This window comes from Canis aureus, chromosome 3, assembly GCF_053574225.1.
Source record: "Canis aureus isolate CA01 chromosome 3, VMU_Caureus_v.1.0, whole genome shotgun sequence".
In the NCBI taxonomy this organism is placed as follows: domain Eukaryota; kingdom Metazoa; phylum Chordata; class Mammalia; order Carnivora; family Canidae; genus Canis; species Canis aureus.
In genome coordinates, this window is record NC_135613.1 from 74,923,203 (window position 1) to 74,945,318 (window position 22,116).

The 22,116-nt window shown below is 55.6% G+C and overlaps 2 protein-coding genes and 1 non-coding gene across 3 annotated transcripts in view; 1 reads left to right on the plus strand and 2 right to left on the minus strand.

The window, feature by feature from the left end:
• Positions 1-580: 580 nt before the first annotated feature.
• Positions 581-3,716, minus strand: LOC144304700 (transforming acidic coiled-coil-containing protein 3-like). The gene is given in 3 exon segments (XM_077883235.1): positions 581-767; positions 770-1,226; positions 3,654-3,716. Coding segments are annotated over 3 exon segments (678 nt in total). The 3' UTR covers positions 581-609.
• Positions 3,717-11,027: 7,311 nt separating this feature from the next.
• LOC144311617 (small nucleolar RNA SNORD47) lies at positions 11,028-11,098 on the plus strand. The gene has a single exon (XR_013377214.1). It is a non-coding gene; the product is annotated as a small nucleolar RNA SNORD47 (small nucleolar RNA).
• Positions 11,099-15,594: 4,496 nt separating this feature from the next.
• Positions 15,595-22,116, minus strand: part of LOC144311403 (nectin-1) — a 64,591-nt gene continuing 58,069 nt past the window's right edge. The window contains exon 6 of the mRNA XM_077893866.1: positions 15,595-19,893. Within this exon, the coding sequence (XP_077749992.1) occupies positions 19,346-19,893 (548 nt within the window). The 3' untranslated portion in view covers positions 15,595-19,345. The remainder of the gene's footprint in view (positions 19,894-22,116) is intronic.

The following is a 22,116-nucleotide window of genomic DNA, read 5'->3' on the forward strand; positions in this document are numbered from 1 at the left end:
AGGCAGAGACACAGGCAGAGGAGAAGCAGGATCCCTGCAGGGAGCCCGATGTGGGACTCAATCCCAGGACCCGGGATCACAGCCTGAGCCGAAGGCAGACACTCAACCGCTGAGCCACTCAGGCACCCCTGATAGGGACCTTCTGACCATAGAGGCCAGGGCACCCCTGGGGCCGTGGCTGGGGACAGGGAAGGGCAGCAAGGCTTCTGGAAACCAGCAGTGGCGGCCCCGTAGCCCTGTGGCCTCAGCATCAAGACTAAGGTCCGAGGCCCCCCGGGAACTCCTGCGGGGGCCCCACCTCCCTTCCCACGCGTGCCTGACTGTGCATTCCAGCTCGCTGCAGCCCCTGCATCTGTCTCTCTTTCCTCAGTTCCGTCTGCCCAGGTCTCCAGGCTGGGTGGCTGCTGTACGATCACACTTGGAGGTTGTAGAAATCTCCTCTCCCTTTGCCCAGGAGTGGACATAACCCTCTCTTCCCTACGTCGGGGGGTGGGGGGGCACCTTCCCCTGAACCAAGGTGGTGAGGGAACCCACCCAGAGGCCTGAACTGATGCGGCCACCCTGCAGCGACCAGGCTAGGGTGGCTCGGCCTCAGGGTGGGGCTTCAGGTCAGATCTTCTCCATCTTGGAAATGAGGTCATCACAGATTGGGGTTAATTCTTCATTTTCCTTAGTCTTCTGCTTTACTGTCTTCTCCAGCGACTGGATGCGCACCTGCTCCTTCCTCAGGCTGGCCTGGAAGGCCAGGGCCTCTGCTTGGACCTTCCACGCACCTGGGCGATCTCCTCGCTGGCCAGCTTGAGCATCTCTTCTGCGTGGGCCTTCAGGGCCTGGTACCGCTGGCCCTCCTTCTCAATCCTCACTATGTAATCTTCGACACACTTCTTCAGAGATTCTTCATTCGTGTGATACCCCTCGATCACTTCCTTCTGTTTCTCAAACCGCTTGAAGAGGTCAGAGAAAGACTTTTCCATGGAGCTCAGGTCTGTAGCCAACTGGTCTTTTTCCTTTAGAATCTTCTGGATCTCAGCTTTTGCTAGTTCCTTCTGTTTCTGAGCCTCCTCCATCCCCTGATACTCGATCCCCTCAAACTCGTCCATTATCTTCCCCATTTCCAGATTCTTCGCATGGAGTGTGTCACACCTGCTCCTCAGCAAGGAGTTCTTCTCCAGCAAGGCCTCTGCCTTCTTCTTCCCTTGGGCTGGAGAGCTAGGGGGCCTGAGTCTCTAGTCCACAGCCTGGGGTGGCCCTGGGCGGGTGCTGGGGGTCAAAGCTCTGGACTGGGTTGTGCTTCGAGCCCATCTCTTCTCTTAGAAATCAGCGTTAGTGTCAACAGCCTTTTCTCTTTGGCCACAGAATTTGCTTAGGCTCCAGACTCAAGTAGGGGTCCCTTTGCAGTCACCTGTTCAGACCTCCTGGATGGAGATTGAAGGCTCCAGGTGTGCAGCCGGTCCTCCTGTCTCCCTAGCCCCTGACTTCTGTTCCATTTGGCTTGGGCAGATGTAGATTCCGGAAGGGGCCTAGCACAGCGACTGGCACATAGCATGTGTAATAAATGGCCACTCTTTTCGTCACTACTATTCATTAAGTGTAAATCGATGGTGGTGATGCTGCTGCTAATAATGGTGATGATGCTGGTCCCCGAAAGTTTGGCATCTCTCGCTGAAGTGTGGGCCAGGGTCCACCTGGGGCCACGTTGTCATGATATCACTTATATCATACATGTGCTTTTACCTAAATTATCTCACTTGATGCCTGCACCCCTTTGCCTGTTGGTCAGATGGGTAGGTGGAGGCTCAGAGAAGCTTAGTAAAATGCTCAGGGCCACACAGCTCACTGGTGATGGAAAGGAGACAGGAACTCAGCCATCCCGATCCTCAGTGCAGTGCTCTGACCGGCCCCCTTGAGGGCCCTGCCTGGGGGGTTTTCATGTCCCCTGCTGCCTCTGGTTCCAGGGTCATCTGCAGAGGAGGACAGGCCAGCTCAGTCTTGAGTTTACCACTTAGGTAGCTGTGTAATCCCCAGCAACTCACTCAAACCCTCTGAGCCTCAGTGTCCTCATCTGTAAGATGGGACTAACAGCAGGGTTGTTGTCAGGTGTAAATGAGGTGAGGCGTGTTCGGGTATTAGCATGGTGCCTGTGCTTAGTCAGTGCTTAGTAAGCATAGTTTCTAGCAGGTCAGGGACATGACTGCTCCTTGGGCAAATCCCAGGCAGCCGGGGCTGGGGCCCCTGCCCTAATCCTTCCTGTTGGTCTCTCAGCCTTCCCTTCAGCTTTTCCTAGTCCTTTGCTGGTTGTGATCCATAAAGCCCAACTTGTCTAGACCTGCGTGAGCTCTGGGACAAGGGGTCAGGGTCTCCCAGCATGTGTGTGTGTGCGTGCACGCAGTGTGAGAGGCTATGACACTATTTTGCACAAGGTGTTCTGGCCATCTGGAATGCTCTCCCCGGTGTCTCCAGGCCTCCCAGCCCCTCCCATTGGCTCTTCACACTTTGAGTTGTTAGGAGAAAAAAGGATCATAGAAGAGGCTGACTTTCCCAGAAGCTCTCCCCCTGCCACTGGATTTGTTTCAGAGCCCCCTCCAAGGTCAGGCCCAGCTGGGGAGAGTTACAGGATTTCACGCACATTCCTGGAGGGGGAGGGACTATCTCTCTGATGGGGATCCCTGATGGGGATCCAGGCAGGGGCCTGATGAGCGAGGGGTAGGGGTATCCAGCCCCAAGTAGGGCTGGGGGCCTGGGGAAGCCATTTATCTGCCTCCCCCCACAGGGCATGGTCTGGGGTGTAAGTGATTTCACCAGCCCTCCCCCACTGCAACATGCACGCTGCCCCAGGTCTCAGAAACAGCTTGTCCTCTGAGCCCCCTGCTGCCTGCTTAGGGGGGGCCATCACTCCCTCCTAGTCTCCATGGTGCCCAAGGAGACCCTCACCCACCCTAGCAAAAGGCCAGGGCTTCCCCTGGATTGTTTGAGGATGGCCTATGAGGGGTTATGCCTCCAGTTTTTATAGGCTCTTGCCCTCCTTGGTGCCCCTCTCCACAGGCTATGGCTCAGTGTCAGGGGTCAGGGAGGGGGGCGTACAGGGGTGGAGGCAGTCCTCAAAGCAACCCCCCCATCACCCAGTATGTGGCCCTGCTCTCCTAAACTTCTTGCCACACATCAATCACTGTCCATAGGGCCAAGTCATTCTTCCACTTTATTTCACTGGGACAAGCCGAGCATTTTTCAAAAGGAACATGGCTAAGAAAATAAGAACAGGCAATATAAAAACACAGGAGTGGCCGAGTTCATGGAGAACCTATTTCTTATCCTAATGCCATTTGTCATCCAGTCACAGACTCCTGAGAAATCTCTTGAAGGTCAGCACTGCAGGCAGAAAGCTTGGGCTTCCCTGGAAGGAAGTGAGGTCCCTGTCCTTGGAGGTATTGAGGCAGGGCTTTGGAGGCTCCTTGGTGGGAGATGATTCTGAAAGGTCATTGCACCATGGTGATTCTTTATAATCACATAGAAGTTCGGGCTTTACAAAGGGCTTTCACCTGTGTTCTCATGTCTTTGGTACAATCGTGGGAAACAGGCAGACTGCTTTACAGGTAAGAAGACTGAGGCACAAGAGACAAGTGGCTTTTCCCAAGTGTCCTCGAGGTCGTGACCACCTTGCTGGGATTCACATTTCGAGCCCCATGGGGGCAGAGCTGCTTCAGCTTCAGGGCACCCATGGTCCTGCCCCGACTAAGCAGGAAGTAGATTTGGCTCACACTCGCAAGGCACCTAGGAGGTGGCCAGAGGTGATTCTGGAGTCAATGGGCCTTCAGCCCTGGACAGCATCACCCCCACAAGGACACATTAGCATGAGAGGCTGGGGGGGAGGGTGTCCCAAGGGAATCAGAAAGAGTAGAAATCCTAAAACAAAGGCAGGGCGCTGAGGGGCTGTCTCCCTGGGAGTGGTGAGTGTTGATGGCCTAGCTGGCTGTCTATCCTGGGCAAGGGGCCCTCCGTCATCCCAGGACCCCACATCAGGGCTTCTCCCTGTAGAAAATCTCCCAAACCAAATACATATCGAGAGTAATCACAGCACAGTCTGGAGTTATTGAAATGAGAGGGGATTTAGATGTGAAAACGCTTATGTTAAAATGTAATGAAACTTAATGGCTTTTCTCTGGGCCTTGCCAAGGTGGCAGGTGCAAATCCCCTCCACTCAGGAGGGGCTCTGATTCTCAGATGGGGTGTGTGGGGGCGGGTTGGCAACGAGCTTTAAAACCCAAGGGGGTGCAGAAGACTCAAGAATTCTGGAAGACTTCAAGACCTAGACACATCTAGGGAGGGGAGGAGGAGCGGGGCAGTTTAGTTCTGGCAAGTTCTAGGAGCAGCACCATGGGATGCCTCAGAGAGAGGATTTGGTTCATCTGTTTTTCCCTCAGGGGAAAACAATCTTAAGAGAAATGGGGACACCTGGACTCCAGGTCCTCCCCGGAAGGGGTGCCGGAGGACGTCTGATGGGGACAGGGGCTGAGCATTTAGGTGGGCGTGTGGGGCTGGGTGGGGGTGGTATGGAGATGGTGTGTCCTGTGCACAGGCTCCTCGGTTGTGCCCTACTCGCCCCTCTCTGTGGCCCTCGAAGTAGGCGTTATTGTCTCCATATTACAGCCCTGGCCTCAAGCACCAAGCCAATGAGAGACAGATTTGGTGGCTGCACCCAGGCCTGCATAGCTCCAAAAGGGGGACCGCCCACCAGTGTTCTGGGTGGGGAGAGGGGGTGGTCTGGGCTAAGCTTCAAGACTCCGGAGCTCTACCTCACACGGGGCTGTGTGTGTTCAGTGTGTTTTGCAAGTTATAAACCATTGCGAAACTGTGAGCCGTGGTGGCATTTTGGTTCTTTTTAATAAGAAGTTCGCTACATTGCAAAGAGCACTTGGCTTGGAGTCAAAAGGCCTGAATCCAAGTTATGAGTCTACTCCTCACCACCTGTGTGACTTTGGGCAAGACATTTAGCTTCCTGAGCCTCTGGTTAATCATCAGCTAAATGGGGCCAGGAAGACCTGCCTCCTGCTTACCTCCCCAGCTGGCCGTGAGAATCCTGGGGCACACAGCTTCCCTTCCTGCAGCCCAAGGGGCCTGGCCCAGTCTAGTTGATTCCTGCTGCAAACCTTTACATGGACGTCCTCTCTGGGTGCTGGGTTTTCAACAGGCTTTTCCAGATCACTTCCGTTTTACGAAGTCATCTTTGATACCATCTTTTCCAGGAAACCTTTCCCCCCCGGGAGCCCCACCTGTCTCGGATGACTCTATCTGATACCAAACGAGGTTCCCACACGCTCAGTTGTCCCCTGCCTGGGGCACTTGCTATTTCATGGGCATACTGAAACTTGTTTCAGGCCCAGGGTCTCTCCACCCCTCTATGAGTGAGGCTGGTGTGGCCCCTCTCCTGGCTCTCTTCCAGCCCTGTGGTCAGGACATAGCTCTGCTCCTTAGAGTCTCTATGGTTTCAGGCAGTGGGCAGAGGGTACAGTGGTTAGAGACACAGCTTCTGAAGCCAGGCTCCTCCCTACCCCTAAGTGCTAACTCCATGACTTGAGCAGCTCTCTTCATCTCTTCACTTCTCTGTGTCTTGGGATGGTGATAATAATACTGCCCACCTTCTGAGACTGAGGTGAAGATTTATTTTTTAAAAAGATTTTATTTAAGAGAGAGAAGCAGAGACATAGGCAGAGGGAGAAGCAGGCTCCATGCAGGAGCCTGATGCGGGACTCGATCCCAGGACCCCGGGATCATGCCCTGAGCTGAAGGCAGGCGCTCAACCACTGAGCCACCCAGGTGTCCCAGTGATTTGTAATTCTAAAGCAGGCAGGTGAATGTCTTGCTTGGGAGCTGCATGTGTTGTGCCGTAGGGCCAAAAGCTTTGGGCACTGGGTGTGACACCCAAGGGCCCAGGCTTGGGGAGGGAGAACCTGATTGCTGGAAGGTGATGGCAGAAAACACAAAAGAGGATGGGCAGATGTTGGATGGTGAGTTTTCCCAGCCAGGCTGTGTGCTGTCTCTCTCTAGAGCCTGTAGGAAGGCTGGTACCAACCAGTGGGGGGCCCTAGATCCCTTAGAGGGCTGGGATGCCTCCTGAAAGAACTCTGTGTAGGGATCAGCACTTTTCATTGATCAAAACCCCCAATTTTTCCTTCTCTAGAGGAAAGCTCTGGAGACAGCAGCCAGTCTTTCCTGGGGTCTGGCCATCCCCCTACCCTGGGACTCCCTAAGTGGCCTGCCAGAAAAGACATTCTCATTGTGATCTTACCTATTGGGGACTCCTTCTCTGCTCAGCCCATGTAGAGGCTTGGATCTTTGTTAGTGGGACCAGATTCTTCACTTCTGTGTGGAGGAGGGCAGAGTGGGGGGTTCTCACCAGTAAGCGGGGTGAGAACGCCCCGACAGGCCGCTGCCCGCCCTCCCACACAGCCAGCCAGGCTCCTCTGAGAGCTGCTCTGGCCACTGTCACCCCGGACATCTAGTCTCTGGATCGATTGCAGTAGATGGAGGTGATGGATGGGGTGTGGTGACTCATCAGTATTGGGGCTGCTGAGGAGCTCCGGGGGACCTCCTACTCCAGCCCCACTTGGTGTCCAGAAGCAGCCCAGGAGAGGCCAAGGCTCCCAGCTTCCAAGCTCTTTGTCCCACATGCTGATAGGGACCGACTGGGAGGTGAGGAGCCTTGCTTGAGAAGTGGCTATGATGGAAGTAGAGCCCCGATTCCCAGTCTGGCCTCTTCCCAGCCCCTCCCTGCCTCCTGCCTGCCATCCAGCTCTGACCACCAGCCCTTCCCTCCAACCTTCACAGTCCTCAGTGAAAACGGCAGCTGGGTGTGGCTCACCGTCCCCTGCTCTTCTTGTGAAACCCTAGGATACGTGCATTGCTTAAGTGTCAGTCTGGGCAGCAGTGGAAGGTTTCCCAGCCAGCCTCACCCAGTGTGGCCACTGTGGTGCTCCACACCTCATTGAACCACAGGGTGTTACTCTGTTTTGTGTCAGGATGTGACTCTCCTGACGGCTGGCCCTTCCTGAGGCTCTGGGACCCGTCCAGAGCGCATGCCGTCCTCCCTCCTTCTCTGGCTCTCCCCAACCCATCCTGCCTCCCCAGTGCCTCCTGGGCCCCCAGAACAAGGACCTGTCTGAGGAGGGCCATGGCATAGCTGGATGGACACTAACCCCTCCTCCTGGAAGTGCATGACAATGGGCTTTCAAAATTTTCTTTAAAGCCTAGGGTCCTTTCAAAACCCCAAATCTCAGTCAGTCATATGAAGATGTGTTTGACATCCTTAGTCATCAGGGAAAGGCAAATGAAGTCACAATGGGATGCCACTCTGCCCCCACCAGCACAGCTACACCTGAAGGAACAGATGACAGCGTGCATAGGCAAGGAAGCGGGGTAAGAGAACCCTCGTACCCTCCTGGTGGGGGCATGAGTTGGCACAATCACTTCGGAAGACCGTTCGGCTGGATCTGCTAATCCCCATCCCACTCCCAGGTTTATGCCAAACAGAAATGAGTGTTGTGTGCCGCAAAGTTACATATGAGAATGTTGTAGCAACCTTAGTCATAACTAGCCCCAACTGGAAACACCAAACACATCCGGGGAAAGAAGCAATGCATCGCAGCAGATTCACACAACGCAGTATTACACAGCAAGCAAAAACACGCCTCATGGGTGCATCTCACAGGCATCATATGGGATGAAAGAAGCCAGACACACAGGGAGCTTGAGTGAGCATCTGTGTCTTGATGTGGGGTGGGTGGTGGTGACATGGGTGCATGTGCCGCTGCACCCTTAAGGTCGGTACACTCTATTGTTTGTACAGTGTTCCTCGATTAAAAATATATGTGAAGGTAAAAGCAACAAAATACTAAAATCTTACACGGAATCCTGGTAGGTAAAACAGATGGAAGCTGAGACCCATCCTTTTGCTTTCCACCTCAGGAGCCTCCTGGGGCATTTTGGCAGATGCCACTCTGGAGAACACATTGGAAGCCTTTTCCTTGGGGTAAACATGGCCTCAGGGATCTCCATCAGGACCATGCCTCAGAGGGACACATCCCAGCTCCTCTACACCTGTGTCCCTCCCACCGGATGGGGGGGTCTTGTGGGACAATGCGAATCATGGTGGTTGCTGTGTAGCCAGAAAGGCACAGAGCTAAGCCCCTAGCTGGGACTTGGCAAGTGTCCTAAGGCCTGATGTCATTTCCATGACAGGTTCCATTTCCCTGCCACAGTTTGCTGCGTAGGGCAGATAGGCAGTGGGGAAAATAATAGTAAGAGATAATTCTAGCCTAGCTTAACTCGACAGAGCCCTCGCTCTGTTCCAGGCATTGTGTTAAGTACTTTACAAAGGGATGATTCGTCTTTAATCCCTACAGCAGCCCTCTGTGGTAGGTGCCACTATTATCTGCTTTACAAATAACTTTCTCTATATACAACTGTTTTTATTCATCTCAGCAGTCTATTCTTACAGCTTGAATTATAAAGCTCAGGGAAGGCAAGCAACTTGCCTTAGGTACACACAGCTGATAAATGGTACAACTAGGGATGGAATCAAGGTCAGTTGGACCCTAAAGTCTGCCTCTTTCCTTTCACCAGGGTTTCAACAAATGTCTGCTGTGAACTGAACTGTTAGAATCATCTAAAAGGACCGCAACGGGCTGAAATACTGACCCCGATCATTACGATAAATGGATAGCAGAGAAAAATGAAAATTACCACATTTAGGGGAAAAAATTGACAGCTCAAGTACTGGGTGAGGGAGATCTGCTTAGTAGTAGCACACATGATAAAGATTTACACATCCACCCACCCACCCATCCACCCACCCATCCATCTCCACCTATCCTTCCATCTACTCATCCATCCATTCATCCATCCATCAACTCATCTACTCATTGTCTCATCCATCTACCCACCCATCCATCCATCCATCCATCCATCCATCCATCCATCCATCCATCCTTCCACCCAGAAATGTAACCACCAGGACTGAGCCCATGCCATCAGGTGTTCCATGTCACTACTGAGGTCAGATGGGGTGGCTGTATCCACCGTGTAAGAGAGAATAGGGCAGGTTCAGGGAGGACATGCAGGTAATCCTCCCACCCTTCCATCTTCCATCCCCTGCTGGTCAGATCAGTTCCAGGGAACAGTATTTTATCCCTGGTCCTCAGAATGAGAAGGAGCTGGTTATGTGTTGTTGTTTTTCCAAACAGGGACTTTAAAAAAAAAAAAAAAAACATTTTTAAGAGCAGTTTCAGGTTCACAGCAAAATTGAATGGAAGGCAAAGATATTTTCCATATACCCTATGGCTCCATTATGCACAACATCCTCTACTATCAAAATCCCGCACCAGAGTGGTTCATTTCTTACAATCCATTTTGTTACATTCAACAAACTTCTGTTGATACATTATGACCACCCAAAGTCCATAGGTAGAGGGGGTGGGGGAAGGGTGAAATAGGTGATGGGGATTAAGGAGCACACTTGTGGTGATGAGCTCCAGGTGATATATGGAGGTGCTGAACCACTATATTGTACACTTGAAACTACTAACACTGTATGTTAACTAACTGGAATTAAAATAAAAACTTAAAAAAAAAAAAACCAAAGTCCATAGATAACTGGGATTTTTGATGTGGCTTCGAGAGCTTGCTCTGTGCTGGGCATTGTAATAATGCTTTTCCATAACTACTGGTCAACTGAGCCAAGACTTGAACCCAGGTTTGCTGGACACTCAAGTTCAGGCTCCTAACAGATGTGTTGCTAAGAGAGCAGAGGAATAAATATATGAAGAAGAGGTTTAGCTTGGACCAACCATCTCCAAATATTTGAAGGACTGTCCTAGGAAGGTCAAGGAATTACCTAGACCAGCGAGTGAAACTCAGTGGGGGGGAGTTTTATCTGAATAGAGGAGTTGCCCTATAATGGTAGGGCTTACCTCGAGAGGTAGTGAGCTACCTGGGATGCTTGAAGGAAAGCCCTGCCTTGAGGGAGGTTGGTCCATTCCACCTGCAAGGTCTTTTGACTCTCACTTTGATAAATTTGGTTTAAGCTTTATTGGGCACCCACTGCGTGTCTGCCCTGGGATAGGTGCTGGGGATGAATTAGACATGATCCCAGCCTTCAAGGGGCTCACAGCAGAGTAGGGAAGGCAGCTTGTGTGGTTCTAGTACCTGCTGACTCTTGTTGGCCCTGGAGGGCTCAGGGTCCTGGGAGCATTGCACAAGGGAAAGGAACTGGCCCCTGAGTGAGGGGAATGGGTGTGATGAATTCAGGCTGAGGGGACCCCAGTGTGTGATGTCTGAGTCAGCCATCCCTTCCTCAAAGGACTGCTCCCTGTGGAATAGAAGACCTTCCTCAGAGAGGCCTCTATGGGTCCTTGTGGCCGGTCCTCAGACAAAGGGCACAGGCCTGCCCTTCTCCCCTCTGCCTCTCTCAGAGAGTCCCATTTATCTAAGAGGACTGTTAGTGGCCTTCACTAAAAAAAAAAAAAAAAAAAAAAAAGCACATCTACTTCTTCCAAGGTGGTAATACAATGGAGCAAGACTTTCCACTGGAGGAGGGCCTGTTGGACCTCTGGCCTGGGCTTTTTTTTTTTTTTTTTTTTCAGATTTTATTTATTTATTCATGAGAGACACACAGAGAAAGGCAGAGACACAGGCAGAGGGAGAAGCAGGCTCCCTGCAGGGAGCCCGATACGGGACTCGATCCCAGGACCTGATCACGACCTGAGCAGACGCTCAACCACTGAACCACCCAGGCATCCCTGGCCTGGGCTTTTAACTCAGAATCCCGCTTTGCCTTCTGGCATGTACCTGGAGACCAGGTGCCCAGGAATGGCCTCAAGCCAGAAAGCCTGCCTCGTGAGGGCTACAGGTATTGCTCCATCCTGGCTCCTCCCTGGCCTCCACCGCCACCACCAGCAGCCAGGGTCCCAGGTGTCTGAGGTGATGGTGGCGGCGATGGCAGAGGTGATGGATGGGGAGCACAATAAACAGCACGTAACCAGTGATGTATGATTTTGCCAGATGACATAGAATGCTATCACTCATAAAACCGTTCCATTTTGTGGTTAAAGAAGATGTGGCCTATGTATACAATGGAATATTACTCAGCCCTCAGAAAGGATGAATGCCCACCATTTACATCGACGTGGATGGAACTGGAGGGTATGATGCTGAGTGAAATAAGTCAGAGAAAGATGATTATCACGTGGCTTCACTCATATGTGGAATATAAGAAATAGTGAAAGGGGCCATAAGGGAAGGAAGGGAAACTGAGTGGGGAAAAATTAGAGAGGAAGACAAACCATGAGAGACTCCTGACTCTGGGGAACAAAGGATTGCAGAAGGGGAGGGGGTGGGAGGATGGGGTAACTGGGTGATGGGCATTAAGGAGGGCACACGATGGGATGAATGAATACTGGGTGTTATACTGTACGTTGGAAAATGGAATTTAAATAAAATTAAGAAAACAACGACAATAAACAGCATGTTTGGCACCCCAGCTCTTACTTGCTTAAGCTGCCAAGTCACCCACCTAGCCACCCCTCATTCTAGTTTCCTATCTCAGGGCCTGCTTCTTCCTCCTGCTAGGCACCTGGCATGACCTCTGCTCCACACCACTAGAATCTCCAGGGTAGCTTGTTGTGCATGCATCTGTCCCTGTCTGGGTCAGCACCCCAGAGGCTCTGATTCTATTAATCCAGGGTGGGGCCTGGGTATTTGATTTTTTAAAGTCCTAATCGATTCAGCCGTGTGTGTGTCCCGGGTTCAGTTCTCTGACTCAATGGAGCCTGTGATGTGTGTGGATGATGCCCTGGAACTGGTTCTCCAGCCAAGCCAGGCTGTTCTGTGCCCTTCCTGGAGGAGCTCAAGATGAGCTTAGATGCACCGGCCGGCCTGGAGGGGCCGGCTCAGATGAGGCCCCAGGCAGTGGAGTGTGTGTGCCAGGGGGTGTGTGGTTGGCAGAGGGGAGGGAGAGGAGGGGGCAGTGCCTCAGCCACCCATCCAGTTGTTGGTGGCATGGAGGCAGAGTGGGGAATGGCCTGGCTCTGCCATCAAGGCTGTAAACCAGCAAACAGTCTGGGGGCCACAGAAGCCAGTACCAAGGCGGAACGCAAGGATTGCTCCCCAGAAGTGTCGGGCCATGGGGGCAGGGCCGAGGTGCTTCCAGGAGCAGGGTTCCCCCTCCGGCTTTCACAGAAGCCTTTCCTTGTGCACCTTTCCCTCCCCGCCCAACACCTACTTCCCATTCTTCAAAAGCATGGCGGATACCACCTGTGATCATTGAGATTTATAGTAAGAAGCATGTGTTCGGTCTTTGTCCTGGTTCCTGGCACAGAGCTCCTAAAACCCTTGGAATTTCCTAAGTGATAAGAGCTCTAAAGGTGGCTTGATACTCATAAGGAATCCTTTCAGCCACACCTGGGTTTAAGTTAATGAAGTTTGGAAAACACCTAAGAATGGAGGCTGGCTGCCAGGGGAGCCGACTGTGTGATTAGAAGGTTAGAACTTTCCGCCCCACCTCTGACCTCCAGGGAGAAGTGACAGGCTGGAGATTGAGTTCAGTTACCAGTGTCGATAATTTAGTCCATCACACCTGTGTTCTGAGGCCTCCCTAAAAGCCCAAAGGGATGGGGTTTGGAGAGCTTTCAGCTTGGTGAACACACGCAGGTGCTGGAAGAGTGGCCTGCCTTGAAGAGGGCCTGGAAGCTCCCAGCCCCTTCCCAGGTGCCTTGATCTATGCGGCTCTTCCATGAGTTATATTCTTTTTATAATAAATAGGTGATCTATTGAGTTAACTGTTTTCCTAAGTTCTGTGAGCCACTCAGCAAATTAATTGAACCCAAGGAACCTCTGATTTATGGTCAGTGGGTCAAAAACACAGGTGACAACCTGGATGTGACCCTGGCATTGAGGTGGGGGACAGTCTTGTGGGACTGAGTCCTTAGCTAGTAGGATCTGATGCTCCCTCCAGGTCAATAGTATCCGACTGATTTATTACTTGGTGGCATGGAAGAAAATGCACATTGGAACTGGTATCTGAATCGTACCATCTTTTCCACTCAACTCCAAAAGTGGCTCCCACAAACCCAATTTATCCCCCACGGGGGTTCACACTGCTCCATGGGTGAATTGAAACCCAGAGGACACCTGAGTGGCTCAGTGGTTGAGCGTGTGCCCTTGGCTCAGGCCTTGATCCCTGGGTCCTGGGATCTGCCTGTGTCTCTGCCTCTCTCTGTGTGTCTCTCATGAATAAATAAATAAAATCTTAAAAAAAAAAAAAAAAAGAAAAAAGAAAAAAAGAAACTGGTGTCAGGTCTTGCATTCTCCAGAGTTAGGCTGGCACCACCACCTTCCCTGGCTTCCTCCCCTTCCTATGGCTCAAGACCTGCCTCTGGCCCTGAGCATGTTGAGCGCATGCTTTCTGATGGTCTGGTTGCTAAGCCTCAGTTTCCTCACTGGGCTTCAGTTCTCATTGTGCTGAATAAGCATTGGACTAGAGTGATCTCTTATAGAACAAGTGATATAAGATGCTAAATTCTCACGTTAGCCTGGGGTACTCTTAAATGCTTCTGGTCTGGAGAACTCTTACGCATCCTTCAGGCCCAGAGGAAACACCACAAGGCTTTCAGACCTTCCCAGGCAAAATGAGCCATTCCTGTTCCGTGCTGCTGCCACAGTGCTTTACGCACAGCTCTGCTTCAGCCTGTGGCCACCAGGCACTGGTTATTTTGGAATTCAGGACTCCTGGAGGCTCTGAATTCTTTGAAAGCAGAGACTCTGGGTGGGACCATCACAGGATCTCATGGAGCGTGGCCCACAGTGGCCAAATGAATGAATGAATGAATGCATGAGTAAAAAAATGAATCCCTCAGTTTGTCAAGTTCATTCTCATCACCATCTACGATCAGAATGGTCAAGGTAAGGAGAGAGACCTCTGTGGTATCCAGAAGGGAGCTCTGGCTGCCCAGCTATCTTAATCCTGGGCTCACAGCTGAGGTAGGGCAGTGGCAGGCATACCCCAGGGGGACCTTAGCCACTCAGATGGGTCCTGTCCCCAGGCCATCCAGCGCGTTGTGCTGTGCTGAGGGTGGGGATGCGGGGATAGGGTGGAGGGTTGAGGTTTGGGTGGAAGGAGCCTAAAGGGGAAAGTTCTTGCTGAACCTAACTCAACTAGCAACTAGAAAGCTAGGTGTGCCCTAGGTGTGTCTCCTGGGACCCTGGGGGAAAGGGGCCAGGTCTGGCTGGTCCGGCCCGGAGAGCCTGTGCCTGGGACTAATTGGCTGGCCCTCCTTCTGCTGCTGGAGAAAGTCTTGGCTAATTTGCCGGAACGCTCTAGTTAAATGCCAATTAGGACGTTCTGTCCACTGCTCTCTTCCAATATATTAATAATATAATTAAGCATTTATTGCCTGCGCAAATTAAAAATTAACTTAAACGGACAGCCTGGAAAACTGAGGAAGTGACCACTTACGCCACCAATTTGCATCTCATTCGAGAATCAGCATCCAAACAGTCTAGGGTGCTGGTCTGGCCTCCCAGTGAGGGGCCCAGCCAGCTGCCAACAGCTGCTGGCTTCTTCTCCACGCCCAATTCCCCGATTCCGCCTGGCCTCCCCTCCCCACCCCATCCTAGGTGTGGAGGATGGGCTTCGCCCCAGATGAGTAGGAGGGCTTTCTGCTAAGCGGCCACCTTGGCTTCCAGCATCCCTACCCCCTTTCCTCAGGGGCGTATGGTATGGATTTCAGTGAAAGGAGATGCTACTGGGGGTGACGGGGGGAGGTGAAGCCCCTGCCACTCCCACCCAGGATCGATTTGTCCTGCATTCCAGCCCAGGAGATGGGAAGCAGATGGTGCTGGAGTGGGGAGGGGAGGTGAACAAGGGACCAGGAAGGAGCCCTTCCCTGCAACCAGCCCTCTGGAGAGATGAGGGGCCGGGTCTCTGGGAGAGAACTGGCAGGGGACAGGTCCTGGCAGTTTCCTGGAAACAGGAGATGAAAGGATAAAACTCCCCATCTCTTCTCTGTCCCCAGTGTGTCTGACACGACAGGTGTGACACTGCTGGTTTTCTTCTCCAAACAACCGCAGGAGGGGACTTGGCAGGAAGGAGCAGGACAGCAGGGAGTGGGCGAGAAGGGGGAACTGGAAGCAGCCTGAGCTGAGCTCTGCTGCTGTGGGGCAGGGAGGCAGGGACTCGGGCCAGCTGGGGCGGGGGGTGGGGGGGTACTGTCTCAGTGAGCCCCCCACCTCCCAGGCCGCCTGCCCTGAAGCCCTCCCTGCCTGTGCTTGCGGAGCCCAAGCCCTCTACTGCCCACGGTCTTCCGGTGTGCGGGCGAAGCTTTGTGGCAGCTTGCGAGTTGGGGTGAGGTCCCAGGCAGGACCCTCACCCCCCACCCCACCCCGGGGCGAACCCCTACAGGCGTCTGCAGGACTGGGGGACCTGGGCACAGGGTGGAGGCTCCCTTCCCTTCCCCACCATGCCGGCTCCACCCTGTCCCCGTGCCCACAGCTGTGAGAAGGGCACAGCGACTGCGGGGAGATGACGAGTGACGCAGGCAACCAGGGTTGTTTTAAACACTTTATTTATAAAAAAGTACATTTTTTTTCCTCAGTACATTTTTCAACCCATCATTTTTTTTATACAAGTAAAAGGGGGTGATGCAAACACCCCCTGGGTCAGAACCAGGAGAACCTGCGCTGGGCTGTCCCCGGGGACCAAAGACGAAACGGTGACAAAGAAACCGAAGCCAAGGTAGAGCGTCGCACTCAGAGGTGAGGGGTGGCAGCTTCTCCTGGATTTTGTTTCCATTTATACAAAAAGAGAAAACCTTTTTTTTGTTTGTTTCTGGCCAAGAATCCCATTTCCTCACAGCAGGAGTTGGAAGAGCAGCAGGCTGGTGGCGCAGGAGCCCCTCTGGTCTTCCAGTCGGGGCCATGAGGGCCCAGGAGCCCCGGGCCGGGCAGAGGCACAGGCCTGTCCCCCAGGTGCTCAGGGCCGGTGCAGGGCTCCCTGTGGGTGCGGGGACCTGGGAGGGACCCACCTGCTCCGCAGTAGGAGAGGGCTCCTGGTGGCAGTCGGCCTCCAGAACTCTCTCTGGGCCCCCAGAGGCCTGCGAGCGCTCCCTCCCCCCAGCGAGCTGCCCATATCCCCCAACACAATTCCCCCGATTCCTCTGCTTGGAGGATGGCAGAAAAATTATTGCACCAGTGGCTTGGGCACGTGGGAGGGGGTTGGCAGAGGGGGCTCACACCCAGGAAACAAGGCCCCTGTGAGTCTCTGTGGTGGCCTGGGCATGGGGAAATCACCTCTCTCCTGTGTTCTTCCAGCAGGACCAGCCCGGTCCTCTGCTGGCTGTGCGTCTGCGGGTGCGCACCTGGGCTTGGGTCTGCGTGTGTGGGGGTGTGCCCCGTGGGTGCGTGGACTGGGCCTGAGCTGGCCGCGCTTGCCTGCTCGTGATCACCGATTCCATTCTGCTGCTTTTCAGCTCCTTCTGATGAAAGGGGACTCGGGTGGTTTGTGTACACATTAGAACAATATCAAAATCTTAAAGAAATGGGGGTGGGGGGTCAAGGGAGTTGGGGGGGCCAGAACAGGGAGGGTAGCAAGAGGCAGGGGGACAACTGGGGGACGCCTTGGCACGAGGAATACCAAGTTTATTTCATTTCCAGCAAAGGCAGAAGCTCAGCTCATGCTGGGGGCGTGAAGAAGCGAGACGTCCTTATCTCTCTTCGGGGCCAGGCCTCCCCTCGGCCAGCTGGGCTGTGTCGGAGGGCCCGAGAGCACAGTGCCCAGCTTCCCGCAGACTGGGGCGCCGAGAACCCCACCCGCCCCGGGCCGGAGTGCCACCCCCTGCCTGCCTCACTGCTCTGCTGGGTGTGCTGTTGGGCTCCAGGCTAGGCAGGAGCCTCCACATGGCCCACGCTCGTGGCATGGACTCCACAGTTTGTGCTTTGCTTGGGGGGAGGGTCTGGAGGTGTCTGAAGGGGGACTCAGTGCTTTGGCTGGGCCCAGGGGCCCTCCTAAGTACATCATAGAATGAGGAATAGCGGGTGGCAGTGGGGGATGAGGGAGACACAGGAGGGGAGAGTTCTTTCAGTTTCATGGTTTCAAGGAGACAAAATGCCTTTATCAGGCAGGCCCCTGGGATTTCCTCCTGCCTGGGGGCAAGGAGACCAAACAGAGGGCCCAGAGCGCTGTGAAGTGGGACTGGATGGGGCAGTGATGTAACATGGGAAAGGTCCTCTGCCCTGGGAGGGGAGACACTAATACTGCTAAGAGAAGCAGCCCAGATCCTCTGCTCCCCCCCTCTGCCCTGTTGGCTAGAAAGACCCCAGAATTTTCTCCCCCAACTCCACCCCATCTGGTACCCCCAATGCCAAGAGGGGAGAGCTGCCCCAGGGCTGGCATGGCTTCAGACTTCTGCTACGTGGCTACTGGGCAGCCAGGGCTGGGGCTAGGGCAGTGGGGGCCAGGGGAGGGTGGCCCAGCTGCTGGGCCCCGGGGTTGCCAGGGCAGAGACAGGGCTGGCTGGGGATTCAAGAGCAGCACCAGGGCGGGGAAGAGTGGGGCTGGAGGCTGGGGCTCCCTTGGGAAGCCTATGGCAGGGTAGGTCAGTGCCCGTGGGGCACAGAGTGGTCTGCTTCCCCCCTCCCCCCAACACTTGCCATCCCACAGAGCCCCTGACAGCCTAGGTTGAGTTAACTAGAACCCTAATGGGCAGGCATGAGCCCGCCTCTCCCATCCCAGGGTCTTTCCTATCTAGAGTGCTGGGGGGGACAGAGTGAGCAGATGGAGAGACTGAGGCACTTTGAGCTGGGGAACGGAAGGGGCTGGGAGGGGCCTTTCCCCCATTGTACAGACAGGAAGCCCTCGTCTTGGGGGACTGATGGGAGCCCAGAGCCCCGTTCAAGGAGGGAATCTATTATAACTCAAAGGGAATGCTTCCCCAAGGGTCCCCTCCTGCTGCCCCCCCATCCCAGAATGGAAACCAGATATAGCTGAGCAAGGGGTGGAAAGTGGCAAGCAGGAGCTTCTGAGTCAGGATCCCTGGCCCCCCCACTCCCCTTGCACTTTCTGGCAAGCCCAGAACATCTACATTGGCCTTGGCAGGTGAGGTGCCACCCGTCCGCGCTCTTCAGCATCTGTATTTGCCAAGCTTCTGTGGGGAGGACTCCCTTCCCCATTGCCCTCCGTGGTGGTACTCGGTCACCTTGGACACCTGGACATCTAGGGAGCCCAGCCCTGACTCCCCAGGAGAATCAAGAGCTGCTAGCACTTGACAGATAAGGGAGAAATCTTGAGAAACTCCCATGCTGAAAGAAGCAATTTAGGGCCAGCCCGAACTCCTAGGATAGGGGCACCAGGGGGCCCTGGTCTCAGCAGTCGCTGGAAACTTCTGAAGGCTGGCCTCACCCTCAGCTGGGAGGGGAAGAGGTGGAGCAGAGAGGGGTGGGCCCCGGCGGTGTGCAGCCTGGGAGGGCGTGTGACCCCAGGGGAATGAGGGGTGGACATGAGTGGGGAGTGTGCATGTAGGTGTCTGTGTTGGTAGAGGTGTATGGGAAGTGTGGGCCAGAGTCCACCCGGAATCCCACTACGTGGGGAGCAGACAGGGGTCAAGAGGAGAGACACACCAGAGCTGGGCCAACTTCACTCTCTGTTGGCCAATGAGGAAAAAAAATGTAAAACCAACCTCACCAGGAAAATACACTGCTCAAGGCCCTGGGTGGGGACCTCCACTCGATTCACTTTAGAAAGGAGACAACCCTGGGTGCTTTGGAGAAGCCTCTCCCTGCCTCTCGGGTGCAATGGCTGTCTAGACTGGGGGTCCAAGGCCCCGGCTGCTCATGGCAGGGGGTGCTGGGGTCCCTCTCCCTGGGAAAAGAGGAGCAGCATCTGGGGGTGGGGTGGGGCTTTCCCCTTGGAGCCCCCGGGCCCTCCACCCCCAGTGGAAAAGACACAAACAAATTCCAGTGTTGGGGGCGAGGGAGGGCGGGCTCCCCAAGCCCTGCTGGGACGCCCAGGTACACAAGACGAGAACAGGGCTCCCCGCACAGAGGGCAGGCGGAGGGTACAGCAACACCAAAGCCACAGTGAACACAACACCATGGGGAGGACAGGGGTGGGGGGTAGGGGGGAAATTGTAACAAAGCCAGGTCGCACCTGCCCTGGGCTCCCCGCTCCCCAGGGGTGTGGGGCTGGCTTTGGGCAGCTGGGTGAGTCTCTGTCGAGCTCCTGGGGGAGCGGGCTGGGGGGGCGGGGGGCGTGCGGGTGGGGGCTCGGGGAGAAGGGCGCAGACGAGGCTCTGGAGACGGGGCGCTACACGTACCACTCCTTCTTGGAAATGAAAGACCCGTCGTTCTGAGAAACCATGTTCTCGGCCAAGTCCAGCTGCTCGGGGTCGTACTGGTAGCCCAGGGTCCGGTCCCCGTAGCCGTCCTGCCGGGCCTCGGCCTCGTCCACCGTGAAGTAGGGCCGCTTGGCGTCCTCGTCGTACTTGGGGTGGGGGCCGCCCACCTTGCGCTCGCCCCCGCCGCCCCCCTCCTCCTCCTCCTCCTCCTCGTAGCTGCTCCCGCCCAGCGGCCCGGGCTTCTTCTCATCGTCCGAGTCGTCGGGGTACTGCAGGTTCTGGGCCATGGGCGGGTGGTGCTGGGGGATGCCCGCCTTGCTGTAGCCGTTGCCGTACACGTGCTTCTTGGTGCTGTAGTCGCCCTTGAAGGTGTGCCGGCGCCGGCGCAGGGCCACCACGATGCCGCCCACCACGATCGCCACCAGCAGGATGCTCCCCGCCACGCCCCCGATGATGGCCGTGGGCACCGGCCCGGCGCGCCGCCCGTGCTCGGGGGGAGACGGGGTGTAGGGGAACTCTGGGCGAGGAAAAGACATGGAGGGGGACAGTGTCAGTGTCTGCTGGGGGGGCAGGGGGGCAGGGAGGCAGGGGAGGGAAAGGCCAGGGCGTGGGCAGCTCCAGATCCGCAGGCCCCTCCGGGAGCCCCCATCCCCTCCAGGGCCCCCCACTCTAGGGAGCCCTCAACCCCTCCAGGAGCCCACACCGCGGCGCCCTGCCCTCTGGGAGCCTTCACCCCTCCAGGAGCCCCCTGCCCCTCTGGGAGCCCCCACCCTCTCCAGGGGCCCCCCACCCCCTCTAGGGAGCCCTCAACCCCTCCAGGAGCCTTTACCTCCTCCAGGAGCCCCCTGCCCCTCCGGGAGCCCCCACCTCCTCCAGGGACCCCTACCCCTCTAGGGAGCCCTCAACCCCTCCAGGAGCCCACACTGTGCGGCGCCCTGCCCTCTGGGAGCCTTCACCTCCTCCAGGAGCCCCTGCCCCTCCGGGAGCCCCCACCCTTCCAGGAACCCTGCACCTCTTGGCGCCCCGCCCCTCCAGGAGCCCCCACTCCCTTCAGGAGCCCTCACCCCTCGGCGCCCCACTCCTCCGGGAGCCCCTACTCCCTCCGAGAGCTCCCACGCCCTCCAAGAGCCCCCACCCTTCAGCGCCCCACCCTTCCTGGGTGCCCCCTAACCCACCCTCTGGGAGCCTCCAACCCCTCCAGGAGCCCAGTGCGCAGTGGTGTTGTAGTGGAAGTGCGAGGAGAGGCAGAGCCCTGGAGAGCCTCCATGCTGGCTTTCTCCTTGGCTGTGGTGCCAGCCCACCCGGGTCCCTGTGTCCCCTAGCCGCCAGTCACTGTCAGGCACCCGGGGAAGTAAGTGTGCTATTAATTTCTATTCAACACACGAGGGAAGGAGGCTTAGAGGGGTTGAATAACTTGCCCGAGGCCACCAGCCAATGATGCAACGTTGGTTCTTTTGCACGGAAAACCAGTGTAAACGTTACCCCTGCCCCTCTGCCCGACCCTGCTGCTCACTGGGCGCCCCACGTCTGCTTCCACCTGCTCCCCAGTACACAGGGAAGAGGATGGGTTCCCAGAGCGGCCCCGTTGAAGCCCTGTGAGTCTCAGAAACCAGGGCTGTGGTTCTTGGCTGCCGCCTGGACTGCAGGGCAAGGTGGGTGCCCAGGGTGCTGGCAGCCCGGGCTGTGAGCAAGATGCTCAGCATGGCTGTGCAGGAAGGGGGCACGAGCACGCGTGAATCCATGGCAACAATGGTGTGTAGGGAGCACGTGCCGGGGCACACCCTGGCCGTCTCGGCCAGCCCGCATGCCTATGCTGATGGGCCCGATGTGTGTGTACCAACCTGCACCCTGAGGACAGGGTGGAAACCAGGAGGCAGGAAAGGTGGAGAGAAGAGAAGGGAAGTAGGTAGGAGAAAGGGAAGGCCGGGTGGGTGAGTGCCAGCCTCTGGTCAGTGCTGCCCCTGACTCTCCCTCTTCCTTCCCAGCCAGAGGCCAAAGGACACCCTCCTCCCCCAAGGGGAGGGTGAGGGAGGCGGTTCCCAGCACCACCACAGGGTGGCACCGGAGACCACGGCTGACCACGGTCAGGGCAAGAGTCCTGGTGGGCAGGCCCAGGGGGAGCCTGGGAGGGCTGTCCGATTGTTCTAGGCCCTCCTCTCTCAGGCCAAGGCAAAGGTGTACGGTTTGGACATTCCTTCCGGTCTCTGGGAATCGGTTTCTGTCAGCTTACTCCCTGAATGAGCATCACTCACTCCAGGGGAATCCTGCTCCTCCTAGAAGCCCATTCCCTCCTCCCAGAGGTGAAGCTAGCCCCGTGTGGGAGCGGGTGGGGTGCTGTCTGCAGCAGGCAGGAGCAGCGCAGAGACTCTAGAAGAGGAAAGGACTTCTGGGAGTCCGGGCTGGGAGGGCTAATGAAAACACGGGGGCCCGAAGAAGGGATGGCGATCTGCCTGCAGGCACATGGCTGAGCAGGGACCACCCAAATGCTCCTGTTCCTGGCCTCTCCACATGCAGGAGTTGGCAGAGCGAGCAACAACTACTTGTCACCACTGTGTCCTCAATGCAGGTCAGCGAGTGGCTGTCCAATAAATATTTATTGAATATTTGTCCTCACCGCCTACTTCCAGAAGTTTCCCTGAAACCTCAAGCTTCTCCTGCTTTACCAGGTCCCATCTGTTTACTGCCTTTAAAAAGCGCTGCACACCTGCTCCCCACGAAGTGGGAGCTGCCTCCACAAGGC